General features: G+C 38.1%; 1 protein-coding gene across 3 annotated transcripts in view; it reads left to right on the top strand.

The window, feature by feature from the left end:
* The window catches only part of Ptp4a2 (protein tyrosine phosphatase 4A2), a 32,905-nt gene that overhangs the window by 4,078 nt on the left and 14,233 nt on the right, over nucleotides 1-14,594 (top strand). For 2 of the 3 annotated variants that reach the window (XM_050154452.1, XM_050154463.1), the window contains exon 2: nucleotides 13,388-14,084. In XM_050154452.1, coding sequence (XP_050010409.1) covers nucleotides 13,989-14,084 — 96 coding nt within the window. In that variant the 5' untranslated portion in view covers nucleotides 13,388-13,988. Of the gene's footprint in view, nucleotides 1-9,154; nucleotides 9,245-13,387; nucleotides 14,085-14,594 lie in introns of all 3 variants that reach the window. The other variant, XM_050154458.1, reaches the window with a different exon arrangement.

Here is a 14,594-nt window from a genome sequence, read left to right as displayed (position 1 = left end):
TAGTAAGGAAGATAGTGGTAGAATGTGGTTTGGATGCTTGTAAAGTCCATTAACCTTCAGTGCTCTGGGTTCCAGCATTCCCATCTTTAGAGGCCTTTTTATGTCTGATCACAAATCATCACCTTTATGTCCACCCAGGTGACATCAGTTAAGGGTGCTTGTTGTCAACTGACAACCTGATTTTCATCCTTAGAGCTCACATGATAGGAGAGACAAACTGCAGGCTATTCTTTGACCTCCACACATATGCCGTGGCCCTCACAAACACACAATGGGCAAAATAAATGTAAAAAAAAATCCTAAGTCATCACATTCTAAATTTATTAATCTTTATAGTGCTAGTCTTTCATCTTTATTAGTAAGGAGATTGGTTTATAGAGTAAATGTTGGATACCTAGTTTTGGAATCTAAGCTAACAGAACAAGGTGGTGAGTGAAACATTGTTTTCCTTTTGGAATTAAAGCTTTTACACTCCTGCTGAAGCAGTGGATGCTACTAATTTACTTTGGGAAATGGCCATTTGAATTTAATTGGATAAAGGAAGAGTTTTTTCCCCCTTTTTCAACTTCAAAACGATTATACACAGAAGTGTCTGGTATCTTCATGAACTACATGGTTACCCATGAATTACATTCTCTAGTTCACTTGGCTTCCTGAACTGCTTTGGGCCTTAATGCCTTATCCAAAGGATTGTCTGGTTTAGAGTTGAAGTGGGTGTTGTACATAAAGCTCCTACTCCTGGAGTTGTAGAGGTCTGGGCCATTGTTAAAATAGCCATTTCCCTGCACCTCCATGAAGAAAAACTGCTTACAGCTGTTGGCTCTCTGTCTTCTTCCCACAAGTCCTCAGGAAGTTGCCAGAACTTGGTGAGAAAAATAACCTTCCTGTACATTCTACACCTTTTGATGGCATTTTCCCTCTACCTTATTCTCTCTCTCTCCTCTCCCACCACCTCTTTTACCCCCTCCTTCCTGCCTCCTCCTTTCATTTTCTTTCTGAGACAGGGTCTCTCTAACTATCTGGCTGTCCTGGAATTCATTATGTAGTCCAGGCTGGTCTGGAACTCTTAGAGATCACCTGCCACTACCTCCTAGTGCTGGAATTGAAAGTGTTTACTAGCACATCTGGGACCCCTTGTACTATTAGTACGTTTTCAATTATTGTAGATTTAAAATAAGCATCAAAATCTTTTTTTTATTTATTTATTTATTTATTTATTTATTTATTTATTATGTATATAGTATACAATATTCTGTCTGTGTGTGGGTGTGTCTGCAGACCAGAAGAGGGCAGCAGACCCCATTCCAGATGGTCGTGAGCCACCATGTGGTTGCCGGGAATTGAACTCATGACCCTTGGAAGAGCAGGCAATGCTCTCAACCACTGAGCCATCTCTCCAGCCCAAGCATCAAAATCTTTCCAAGAAAAATTATTTTGAAAAGTTGACCAGTTACACCTTAGTTTTTGTTATTTGATTGCATGTTCTTTGTATGTACCAGTTTTTATACTTAGGTTCAGCCTAGAAACTTAATTTTTATTTATGTAATTTATTTTTGTTTTTTCAAGACAGGGTTTCTCTGTGTAGCCCTGACTGTCCTGGAACTCATTCTGTAGACGAGGCTGGCCTCAAACTCACAGAGATCTGCCTGAGTGCTAGGATTAAAGGCATGCACAGGAACTTAATTTTTAATTTTTTTTTTTTAGAAACATAATTTTTAATCTAGAGGCTGAGGATGTAAGGGAGCTTTGAGGTCACTCTGGGCTACTATGAGGCTATGTCTCAAAATGTTCTTTTTTTAACTCTAAATCTATCAGGTATTTAAAGATGAGGCTTTACTGTGCTCCTTTCTTTGCTAGTTGAGCCTGGTCTGAAATAACACACTTTGACCATTAGAGCAATATCCTTTAGAGAAATGATGTTTAATTCCTTTCATAGTACTTTTGGATTGAAATTTCATTCCTCTCAGAATATTAATTATTTTGGCATAAAATGCACCTATGATATATTTGTTTTAGCAGTTCTGATAAATTATATTTTTATTTCTGCAGTGGTAAAAATGTTAGGTTTAAGTAATGTATCATTTGACAGCTCAAAATCAGATCTGCTTTCTTCTAGTTGTCTTACAGCTTTAGGTAAAATTTGAACATCTTCCCCTAGTGTTTTACAGGAGGTACTGTATCCTCACTTATTTGTGTGTTTAACCTATATGAATGTTTGGTGTTTATGGTTGTTAGTAGCAGGATGAGTTGATGTGTTTTCTACCTTGCATTACAGTGAAAAGCTTATCATAAGGGAACAGAGTGGCTGGTTAGTACAGAAGGATATGAGTCATCAGCAGGGTTTGTCAGCAAATGAGAAGGATGTGATAGAGGAACAATAGATTCTAGTGACATGATTCTCCACTTCACATGTGTGGTTACAAACAAGTTTCATCTGATTGTTAGTTTAAATTATGTAAATATGAGAAGTACTTCAAACATGAGTCACATATGTACATACATGTGGTGTGTGTTCTGTGATCGATGGGAAGCTAACACAGAGCCTTTGGTATGCTAGTTAAGGTATATCCTCATTCCTGACTGTTTTGACAGAATCTTGCTATGTGACCCCGGACCCAAACTGTCAGTACTCCTGTGACAGTTTCTGAGAGCTGGATGGGATTCATCATGTTCCACCATACCCAGCTAAGCTATGTTTTGTTTTGCATTTCTAGTGAGATGAGATCTTTAGTTAAATTCTGTTTCTGGGAGAAGGAAAAAAAAAATCAGTGATCAAGTGTGGTTAATGAGTATAGAATTTGTGGGGGGTGGTATTTTGAGACAGGTTTTCTCAGTAAATAGCTTTGGGGCCTGTCCAGAAACTAGCTCTTGTAGACCAGGCTGGCCCCAAACTCACAGAGATCCGCCTGCCTCTGCCTCCTGAGTGCTGGGATTAAAGGCGTGCGCCACCACCACCTGGCTGAGGATATTTTTATTGTGAAGTTTTGTCTGTGTGTGTGTACGCGCATCTGTGTGTCTATCTGAGGAGGCAATCCCACTCCGACAGTATTTGCTCAGTTCTTATGATCACTATTCCACTTTGGAATTTTTAAGGATCTTAAGTGCAGTTTGAACTGACCTGAAATTCTCTTGTATGGTCAAGGTCGCCTCCAGTGTTAATCTGGTTAACCAAAGGCTAATCGTTTCTCAGGTCACATCATGTCTTTCACTGTGCTTACTTTTTCACTGTTCATACTTTTCTTTAGGAGTCTTTGCTTTCTATTAGGTGTGTGTCTCTGTGCGTGTGTGTGTACATTTGCGTGTGACAGAGGACAATTTAATGGGAGTTGTTTCTCTCCTTGCACCCAGTGGACTCCCACTTTTATGCTTGACAGTAGGTACCTTTATAGGCTGAGCCAATTTGCTGGTTCTCTTGAAGTCTTGATCTTGATCCCTTTTCATTTTTTTCCTAACCTATGTAATGTTAACATGAAAACTTCATGTTGATCTTGCAGAAAGGGGCTTGATCCTGAGTAGGGTCTGTGTGGTGTACACAGCCATACAGATGCCTGGTCACAGATTTTGGTATCATTCAGGACTGGTGGGGTCTTACAAATGGAGGAAGCATTTAGAAGAAGAGGACAAGAAAGATTTGATTTTATGTTCTTAAATTAGAGCCCATGTTAAACTAAGTGGCAATAAAGATTCTTGGCAAGACATCGGTGATTTCACCAGTTTTACTTCACACTCATACATAACATACACCATTTATTTTCATTGTGAGTTTTTTAAAATTGGAAATATTTCTATGTTTAGTGAAAATAAACATGCCATTATTGGAAACCAGTAATTAGATAACATATTAAAGAGACCTACAGACACATATGACTATGAAATGGGATTCATAAAAACAAGCATAGAGGAAGTGAGGTGTAACTTAACCAGTTTTCACCAAAATGTAGACAAAAATGCCCTAACAGCAGAGTGTTCTGTGGGGCTCAAAACAAAGGACTTTATGCTGACAAATGGGCTTTTGGAATGTCTTATTTGGTATCCTGAACATAGAGAATCTCTTCCCCCTTTCTGGGGTGGATACTGGACAAATTGGTTTTTGTCAATGTATTTGTCAAACAGAGAATGGAAAGTTCTGTTGACCTATGCATAGCTGGGAAGTTCTGCAAGACTGTATTAAAGATGCTTAAAAGGGCCATTGGGTTTTTGCTTTGCATGCTGCTCCTGTGTGGTGGGTTATTTTGAAAGGTGATTCATATAACCTTTTCCAAATGTCTGTTTTGCAACCTCAGGGAACTTGCAGCTGCTCAGTCATTTCAACTGTCCTGATGGCAGCGTAGGAAACATTTCAAAGTGGTGTTGACAGGCAGAAGCCAGGTGTCTTGGGATTTTGCTTCTGAATTTGCTTTATTAAAACTATTAACAGTTGAAAGTCAGGATTTGGGTGGGTTTGTTGGTTTGGTTTAGAATTTTGATTCTGGAGATTGAGCACACTAGGCAAGTGCTTCTACTACATAATAATACCCTAAGCTCTCAAGTGTATCTGTTAATGAAATAATTCAGTAAGCAGGTTTTGAATTAATGTGTATGGTGAAGTTGAAAGCTGAATTAAAATGATTAAGATTTAAATTGTTTCCTAGGGAAACTAGTCTAGTGAGATTAAAGAAATAAAGATAGAACAAGAAAAACAAATATTATGTTTATTTTGTGGCAGAGGAACTAATTGGAGGTAGTTCTTACTGTGTGAGAAGGTTACCACAGTTGTTTAGAAAATGAATGAGCATAACTTTACAATAAAAGGGGCTTGGGTGTCCTAAAATGCAAATAATTAGTCTTTAAACATAAAGCCCATAGAAAGGATGGCCTTGATACTTTCCTTTACAAATGACAGTATGGATGAGTAGAATCAATATAACAGGAGTTTATTTTATTTTGGGTTTTTGTTTGAGACAGGGTTTCTCTGTGTAGCCCTGGCTGTCCTGGAACTCACTCTAGAGACTAGACTGGCCTTGAACTTGTTGATTCACCTGCCTCTGCCTCCTGAGTGCATCATCACCATCTGGCCCAGCTGTTTTAATTTTTAAAAGATTAGCTGAAAACAATTAGATGAGCACCCAATGTTAGGACTGGATTATACTATTAGTTTTTTTCATATTATTAACCAGTATAATTTTTAAAAAGAAAAACATAGAAATTAACCCTAATACTGTGAATTTGCATTGCATGTATTTTTGTTTTTTGTGCGTTTCAAAAAAAAAGATGATTGTTATTTTAAATTGTGTGTGTGCATGCACATGAGTGCAGGTGGCTGTAGAGGCCACAGTTGTTGGTTTCTCTGAAGTTGGAGTCACAGGTGGCTGTGAACTGCCCTGCGTGGTTACTGGAAACTGTAGTTGGGCTTTTTGCAAGAACAGTAAAAACTCTTAAACCTCAGCCAACTCTCCAGCCCATTTTGTGTTTTGAAAGCCTCATTCTGTAGTTCAGGTTGGCCGGGAACTCACTGTAACCCAGGTTGACTTTCTAGTTTATGGTGGTTCTATTGCTTTTGCCTCCTGAGTGCTGGTATTACAGGCATGTGCCACCAGGCCCAGATGAATTTTATTTATGGAAGGAAAAATGACATTTTAGGACAAGATATTTATCTGGAGAAATGCTAATTTTTAGAGGAAAAATACATCATGCTGTTGAAAAGTACATTTTCAAATGTGGCTTGAAAAATGCTACAGCGCTTGTCTTAAAACTTTGTAGAGGAATATATTACTAAAAAAGGGATTTTTCTAATCACCAGGGTACAAATTTGGAAACCATTCCTCTTCGTTTGGGTGGAAACAGGGCCCACTGGATGTGAGTGAGCAGCTGTCAGTGTTCTCGGAAGCAGGTGGTTGTTGGTTAATTGCTTTCCTTTCCATTTTGAGTGGCAGGCCATGTGTCTTTGCTGGTTCTGAAATGTGAAGACATTTCCTACCATCAAGGTCATAGCTTCTTTTTATAGAATGGATTATTGATTTCTGTACTGGAACTTCTTTCTCAAGTTCCCTTCTTAAAGGAGGAAGTGCAGGAGTGGGAATAAGCAAGGAGTGCCTCTGAAACTCTGAGAGCTGTTCTCTTTAACCAGTTAAAGATGATACCCTGCTATTTTTATCTTATTTACAGATATTTTGGTTCCTGCTTTGTAAAAAAACACAGCAGATACTTTATTGTCTGGGATCATTGTCAGTGGAAGGAGGGAAATAATATGAATCTTTTAAGTTTCAAGAAGCTGTGCCCCTAGTTTTTGTTTGACAAATTGTAGCATTAGAGGATAAAACAAGCTAGGTGACCCGTGCTGGAGAAAGCAGTTGTCTCAGCAGTGTTCAAGTTGGAGTAAGTCAGGAAAATGAGCAATTTTAGTTTGAGACTAGTTAACCAAATGAGAAGTGTTTAATTGGCAAACATGAGTTCTCTTCAGAAGTTTTCTCAAATAATCAAAACAGTACAGTATATTTTTTAACAGTCTCCCTATTTTTGATGGTCAAGATGATTTTGGTCTCTAGTCTGAGTAGGTGCCCATGAATTTTACAGTTACTCAGGACTTTGAATTTTACCTTCAGTATTTAGTGTGTGGACAAAGCTTTCTAGGTTCTGCTTCAGAATGTATCTGAAGACTGACTTAAGTTATCCTCTGGGTTGTTACTGTGTTCTAAGCTGCCTTATTTCCTAGATTGTAGCAACAGGCCTCCCTCATCCATCTTTGTGCTTCTACCCATATCATTTTCCAATCTGTTTTTATAAAGCAGCTGGAGTGATCTCTTATTTAAAACAAATTGTCATTTTTGAAAGAAACTTAATTGGCTTCATTTGAGGGTCATTGTTTTCTGAATGAAAGCCAAAACCTTATGGAGCCTATAAGGTTCTCACTTCTGACTCTGCATTTCTTTGTCCTCTTTTCCAGTAGCACTGGCCCTCCTGTTTTTCCTGGAACACCCAAGGCATGTCATTTATGATTGTAACTACAGCTTATCTGCTTGTCTAAAATGCTCTTGAGTATTTTTTTGATCACACCCTCTAGGCTTGGTTAAAATGTCACTCTTCTAGCAAGTTCTTTCTTTTTAAAAAATTGGAATCCCTGTTTCTTCTGGAACTACAGATTGTTTTGCTTTGCATTTTTCTCTAAGGAGTGGTATTATATTTATCTTTTTTCCCCACTAAAATACAAAATTTATTCCAATAGAGGAATTTTTTGTTTTTGTTACTTGCTTTTTGCCTTAAGAGTATATGACATAGTATAAATCCAGTAAATATTTAAGTTAATATAATCTTATCTAGACACAAATTTTAGGTCATCTGGATAAATTCAGATTAGGTCATTTGTGTTTATTCTAATGGGAGATACAGATACTTTTGTTCATGAAGGTTGGATTTGTTTTAGGGAAAATGCAAGGTTTTGGTGGAGCATACAGTGTACATTTGGCTTTAAATTGCCTGACCATAGAGACTAATCAAACTCATTTGCATGGCTTCCTGTTAAAAAAAATAACAGAATGTAAACTTGTGTTTTAGACTTTGGGGTTCAGGTTCTATTTCCTTCTCTCCAGAATTCTTTTATTGTGCATTTATATTCTAATGTGCTGTTTTAATTTGGTGAATACTGGCATAGGTCATCACATTAGAGGCTTATATGACTTAATTTGAAGCTGAAAGAGGTGGAAAGCTTGATGGGAGTGGATTGAAGTTATTAAGATCAGATCAAATTAAATAGGGCTGATCTCTCATGCCTTTGAAATGTTGTATTCAGAGTTGAACAGGACTAGTTGCTAAGGCATGACTTGAAATTTGCTGAGTCTTTAACAAATATGGAAACTTCTCAGAACTGTAGTAGTTACAGACTTGCCTGGGACAGAGGGACTAGCCCTCTGGAAGTATTTTCTAACCCTGTGATTATTATAGCATTGTTTGGAACATAAATTTAAGTCATTAGAGATTTTTTTATCACCCTAGAATTTTTTTTAAAAGATACGTAGTATTACATGGAAAAGCTAAATTCATTCAAAAGGTGTATGTTAAAATAAGCAAATTATGCTTCTGTCCTTCAGCTCTTCCCCACCCTTTCTCTGCCTCCAGGAAACCTTACCCCCTTGTCTTTTTAACCTTTCAGATAGTCCATGGGTATGGAAGTGCACACAGGCATTTCTAAAAGCATACCATTTACTCTGCCCTGCATCTTTAAATTTGCTTTAAATTAGTGTCTTTCATCTATCTTTACATATTTGTTTATTATATAGATATAGTTTACTACCTTTGCCTAGTTCTCCATTTTAAGAATATACCCTGCTGCTGGGTGCTGGAGGCACATCCCTTTAATCCCAGCATTTGGGAGGAAGAGGCAGGTGGATCTCTGAGTTCAAGTCCAGCCTGGTCTACAAATTGAGTTCCACGACAGCCAGGGCTGCACAGAGAAACCTTATTTTGAAAAAGAAAAACCATACATACATGTACTCCAGTTAAAGGATGGGTACTGGGTTATTTCATACAAGTTGGCTGTAGATTCTCATTTAGATACAAGCAATAGAATACTGATCCCAGGATTTATCTCTTTGTTTTATACCCTCAGAGTTTTAAGTAGTTTCCATACTGTCTCTAGTTAGGACTCTGCTTGCTTGCCTATTCTTCTAAACCCCTACATCCTTCCCCTCTACTCTCTATCCCTTCTTTCTAGCCCTCCGCTTAGATCAAAGAGATTAGAGGGATTTCTTTTCAATTCTTCTGTGACAGTATATTCTTTTGCTGAAATTTAAATATTACATAAAAATGGAATTGTATCAAATATAACTTCCTTTTTAGCCGTGTATATGTCTATGGAGGTATATACCAGTGTGAGAGTGCTATTGAAGGCCAGCTTTATTGGGAACTAACTGCCTGACATGGGTGCTGGGAACAGTGTTGGATTCTGCAATGTTTGAGTATTCTAGCTGTGGTAGATTATGGTGGAGATTTTGTTTTAAAAACAGGTTGTTTGCTTTGCATTGAGTGTCAACTGCAGTTAACATTAGTTCATCTGAAATGATAGGTGCAAAGCTTGTACTGTTTGGTGTGTAATGGAACTCCTGGGAGAATGGGTGGGACAGAAACTTGCTTTTATTATGTGTCTGTGAATTTTGATAGAACATACTGTTTCTTTTGGCAGAAATTCTGTTGTTGGAGCTCTTCAGTATTAAGAATTGAAAATCTAATAAAAAGCTGTCATTGTCCCTGGAAATGGCTCTTCCAAAATGAAGTAAGAGGAAGAAGATGGGATAAAGCTTGTTTTGTTTGCTCAGCAGGCAAATACCAGAGACTAGGTAGAGAATTTGATGCTAGGACTGTGAGCTTTTAAGTCTGACTGCCTACAATGCAAGCCTTTTAGTGCCTCAGTCAGCTGGTACACATTAGCTGTGATAACACTGAACCAAAAGATTCAAATGCAGGTTAGAATTTCCTTGTGTTTTGCTGTGCAGTGTATGCAAACCATTGTTTTTGGGTAGTTTCTTGTAATCTTTTCCTCACAGAAGGCAGCAGTTACAGATACTTGAAGAAAAGTTAGACTTGCATGCAGAAAGAATGGGTCTTGAAGAATATGTGAGTGCATCTAAAATGGAAGGAAAAAAATAAGTCAGGAGATCTAGGCTCTTGTCTTAATTTGTTCCTAATTAATAGTGTTGGTCTTAAAACATTTAACCTATTTGAACAAGATCTTTGAATTTTTAAAAGGTCAGACTGGTTTATATCTGCATTTCTCCCAGCTTTGCTCTAAAACTCCTTGGCTGCACAAGAGGAGTGTTCTGTAAATGTCTTGTGTAAGCCTGTAATTGAGATTGCAACTAGAATTGAGAATTATAAGACTAGTCATAGACCGTTTTGCTTTTCTTTTCTTTTTTTAAGATTTATTTATTATTATTCTGCCTCCATGTATGCCCACACACCAGAGGAGGGCGCCAGATCTCATTACAGATGGTTGTGAACCACCATGTGGTTGCTGGAAATTGAACTCAGGACCTCTGGAAGAGTGGACAGTGCTCTTAACCACTGAGCCATCTCTCCAGCCCCTCCTTTTCTTTTCTTTTCTTTTCTTTTCTTTTCTTTTCTTTTCTTTTCTTTTCTTTTCTTTTCTTTTCTTTTCTTTTCTATTTTTGAGGCAGGGTCTCTCTATGTAGCCTTGGTTGTCCTGGAACTTTGCTATGTAGACCTGGATGGACTTACAGGGATCTGTAGTTAGTCTGGTCAGAAATTTCTGTGTACCAAGAGTGACCTTGAATTTGCCCCCCCCCCCCATCCTGAGATAGAGTTTTACTGTATAGTCATAGTTCTATAACTCACTCTTTACACTAGGCTGACTTCCAACTCAAGAGATCCTCCTGCCTCTGCCTCCTAAGTGCTGGAAATTAAAGCTGTGAACCACCACTGCACAGCTCTCTTTCCTTTTTTAAGAGCCCTGACTGGCTAGGAATTTGCTGCATAGAGCAGGCTGATATTAGGTTGCCTCTGCCTCCTGTGTGCTGGTTTAAAGATACGCACCACAAGGCTGGACCATATTTTAGGAATGTTTTAGTTTTGTATCCATGGTAATATCACAAATAATGCCATTTATAAAATGAGAATATAAGAAAGATGTGAGAATAGAGGATGTTTGTCAGCCCAGGTTCTCTGTATTTCACTTTCTTCACTAAGTGACTTGCACCAATATTTTTTTCATGTTCTTTTCTATCTGGACATATACAGCCTATATTTTTATTTTCTGTGCTGGGGATAGAACCTGAGGCCTTGTGCATGCTGGACAAGCCCTCTGTCACTGAAATGTACCCAGCATAAATATATTTATTGTTACAAATTTAATATATTTTTTGAGACAAAGTCTAAAAATGTAGCCCTGGCTGGCCTGGAACTTGGTGATCCTTCTGCTTCTCAAGTACTGGAATTTACAGACCTGTGCCACTATGCCCAGCTTTTAAAATTATTATTACACTAAGTTTTGCAGTGCTGGGATATCAAACCCAGGGTTTTATGCCTGTTGGGCAGTCATGTTACCTCTGGGCTATACTTTCAGCCTTGAAACATCAAATAAGCATTTAGTTATTGGTGATTTATAGATGAGGCAAGAAAAAGAATTTCTTAGACCATGTCCCTGTTTCCAGAGGAACCTACCATCTGACTGAGCCTGTTTGTAATGAAAATCTTAAACTATTTCAAAGCAGCAGGCCTAAAATAAAATTAAGATTCTGCTACTGCTCTGACTTACCTTAAAGTTTTACTAATATTTGGAGAGAAGAATGCTGTGGGATCACTGACCTTCAGATAGCTTATATTTTTTTGTTTTTTAAAATGTATGTGGGTGTTTTGCTTGTATGTGTAGCTGCTCCTAACATGAATGCAAGAGCCTTCAGAGGCTAGAAGAGGGTGTCAGGTTGTCTGGAACTGGAGCCACAGACAGTTGTCAGCTGTCCACACATCCAGTTGTGGATGCTGGAAACAAAACCCGGGTCCTCTGAAAAACCAAGAAGTACTCTTAACCACGGATTTCACATTCCTTTTTTCCTTTAAATAATGGCTCAATGCTTGTTCCAGATCCCCAGCACCCACTAGGTGTCTCACAACTATCTATAACTCCAGTTCTAGGGCCTCTTCTGGCCTCCATAGACATTACATGTACATAATGTAAAGATATGCAGGCAAAACACAGAAAAAATAATAATAAGTCCTAAAGTCCTAAAGTTTTTTTTTTTTTTTTTTTTTTTTTTTAGGTTTTTCTAGACGGTTTTTCTGTGGAGCCTTGGCTGACCTGGAACTAGCTATGTAAACCAGGCTAGCCTTGAACTCATAGAGATTGGTTTGCCTCTGCCTTCTGAATGCTGAGATTAAAGGTGTGCTCCACCATACTCAGCTCCATAATTATTTTTTGAAAGATTTATTAATACTTCTAACCTTATTTGTGTATGTGTGCTGGGTATGCACATATGAATGAATGTCGGTGCCCTTGGAGGCCAGAGGTTTTGGATCTCTCTGGAGCTGGAATCACAGGATATTGGGAGCTGCCCAGTGTGATACTGAAATTTGAAGTTGGGTTCTTTTTTTGCAGTATACTCTCTCAACCAGTGAACCATCTCTCCAGCCCTAGAAAGGGTCTTACTGTGTAGCCCTGGCTGTCCTGTAATAACTCATTTTGTAGACCAAGCAGGCCTCATAACAGAAATTGATCTTTCTTTACTTCCCAAGTGCTGGGATTAAAGGCATGTTTCTCCAACTCCATTTTTTTTGAAAAAAATTTCCTACATTATTTTTGATACAGGGTCTCACTATGTAGCTATGTAACCAAGGAGGGCCTAAAAATTCACATTCCAGTTTCAACCTCCTGAGAGCTGAGATTACAGGTGCACTGTACCATGCCTGCTGATTCTGTAATCTTGAGGCGGTGATGTGAAAAATAGTAGTAAGGGTAAAGTGGGCTGGAAATAAGAGGTTGAGTTTGTACATGAGTGGTGAGCAGACAATGGTGGTAGATCACAAAAACCACGGGGCTAATAGAAGACTTTAGATTGAGACCCAATTAATTCAGGTGACTTGAGACAAGTCCTTTTACTTCTTTTCACATAAATAAATAAACAAACAAACAAACAAGCAAGCTGCAGGGGTGGGAGAGCCCAGACTTGCCCTCTTCTTTTCTTCCCATTTATTTGTTTGTTTGTTTGTTTATTCAGGCATGCCTTCTTGAACTTGCTGTGCAGCCAAGAATGATCTTCCTGTTTCTACCTTTCAGGTGCTAGATTACTGGACATATGCCACCGTACCCAGTTTATGAGGTGCTGGTGATCATACTAGGCTTGTGGATGCTAGGCAAGCACTCTACCAGCTAAGTTACAGCTCCAGCCCTAAAATAAAATATTTGACATGCTTAATGGATTAGTATTATAATTGCTGAGGAGGGCGATGTGTACAATTTAATAAGATCAGATCTTTGAAGTAGGATTTTGTTAAATGTCCTCAGCCTATTTACAGATAGATACCATATTTTAAACAAAGAATACATGTGAAAGGTATATCAAAAGCAGGAAAATACAGTATTTTTGTGATCTGAACAGCTAAAAGTTGTTCAATGAAAGTTTCCAAGTAATTTAGGATTTGAATGAATTTTTAAGATCTAGACATTGAAAAATGAGTTAGAAACAAGTTATTCCCCCATTATCTGTATTGAATCAGTTTTGAAAAAAAGACATAAGACTGGTGTTTAAGACTCTAACTGTGTATGCACCCTTCTAATTTTTACAGGTGCCGGTCATTGGTCTCCTTTGACCTATCTTGGGCTCTTAGAGAATGCATTCTTATTTAAGACTTCATGTTTACTTTGTTCTTAGTCTCACTTCCTTTTCCGTATGCTTCTCTTCTCTAGGTTTTTCGTTGGAATATACGTTGCACATTTATGGCGATTCTGAGTGTGAGGGCAGACTTCTGCCAGGCTCAGCACAGCATTTTCGCTGACAAGTGAGCTTGGGGGATATATGTGCCATAATTAACATTGCCTTGAAGACTCTGGACACCGAGACTGGCCTCAGAAGTAGTAGGCTTTTTTTCTTTTTAATTGCAAGCATATTTCTTTTAATGACTCCAGTAAAATTAAGCATCAAGTAAACAAAAGTGGAAAAGAACCAACACTTTTAACTTGTCTCACTAGTGCCTAAATGTAGTTTAAAGGCTGCTTAAATTTTGTATGTAGTTGGATTTTTTGGAGGCTGAAGGTATCCATCTGCAGACATTGAGACCCAAGTTGGATTTGGATTGAAGTGGATTCTGAATACTTCTGCCTGTGTTGAAGAGAGAAACTTTATAAGGAGTAAACAAGTTGAATAGAGAAAATAGTGATCAATAATAGGCATTTTAGTGGTCTTTTTAATGTTTTCTGCTGAGGAACATTTCAAGATTTATTGAAGCCCCCCAACCCCATTTTCCCTGTTACACTCACACACGCACGCTCACACTTTTTATTTGCCATAATGAACCGTCCAGCCCCTGTGGAGATTTCTTACGAGAACATGCGTTTTCTGATAACTCACAACCCCACCAACGCTACTCTCAACAAGTTCACAGAGGTAAGATTGTAGCGTAGTCTACTTTTGGGATTGGTTTATAGTTAAAATCCTATTAAAATTAACATAAAATTGTGTGATCTAACTATAAATGGTTTATCCTATCATAGTTTATATTGGGTCGAATTGTTACTATAGAGTTTTTTGAAAGAATACTTAAGAAATTTTGGGGATACTATGATTAGTACTTTAAATCTTGTGTTCTTTCTCCATTTATTGGCAGTACTTTCTGTCATTTTCAGTAATAAAACACATTTGTTGAGCACAGTATATATACTCACATTGTAGTAAGCACTGAGCGCTGTTTCTGTCTAGGTACAAAAATTTGATATGACACAGGCACTCTTGTTCCCTTCCTCTTACAGATAGTACCACTCATTTTCAAAGCCATTTATTTAGTTTGCCCAGTGGCTCGTTGTATTTGGTAGAACTGACACTGAAGTCAGTCATACTGACACTCAGGTTAAGGGGTGGATGAAATGGGTAAAGGAGCCAGCTGTCAGGTAGGACAAC

Source organism: Alexandromys fortis, unplaced genomic scaffold (genome assembly GCF_014885135.2).
Source record: "Alexandromys fortis isolate MF-2015 unplaced genomic scaffold, M_Fortis_MF-2015_v1.1 scaffold_26, whole genome shotgun sequence".
NCBI lineage: Eukaryota > Metazoa > Chordata > Mammalia > Rodentia > Cricetidae > Alexandromys > Alexandromys fortis.
The sequence above is the reverse complement of the archived record's forward strand: the minus strand, read 5'-3'. Positions and strand labels throughout refer to the sequence as shown.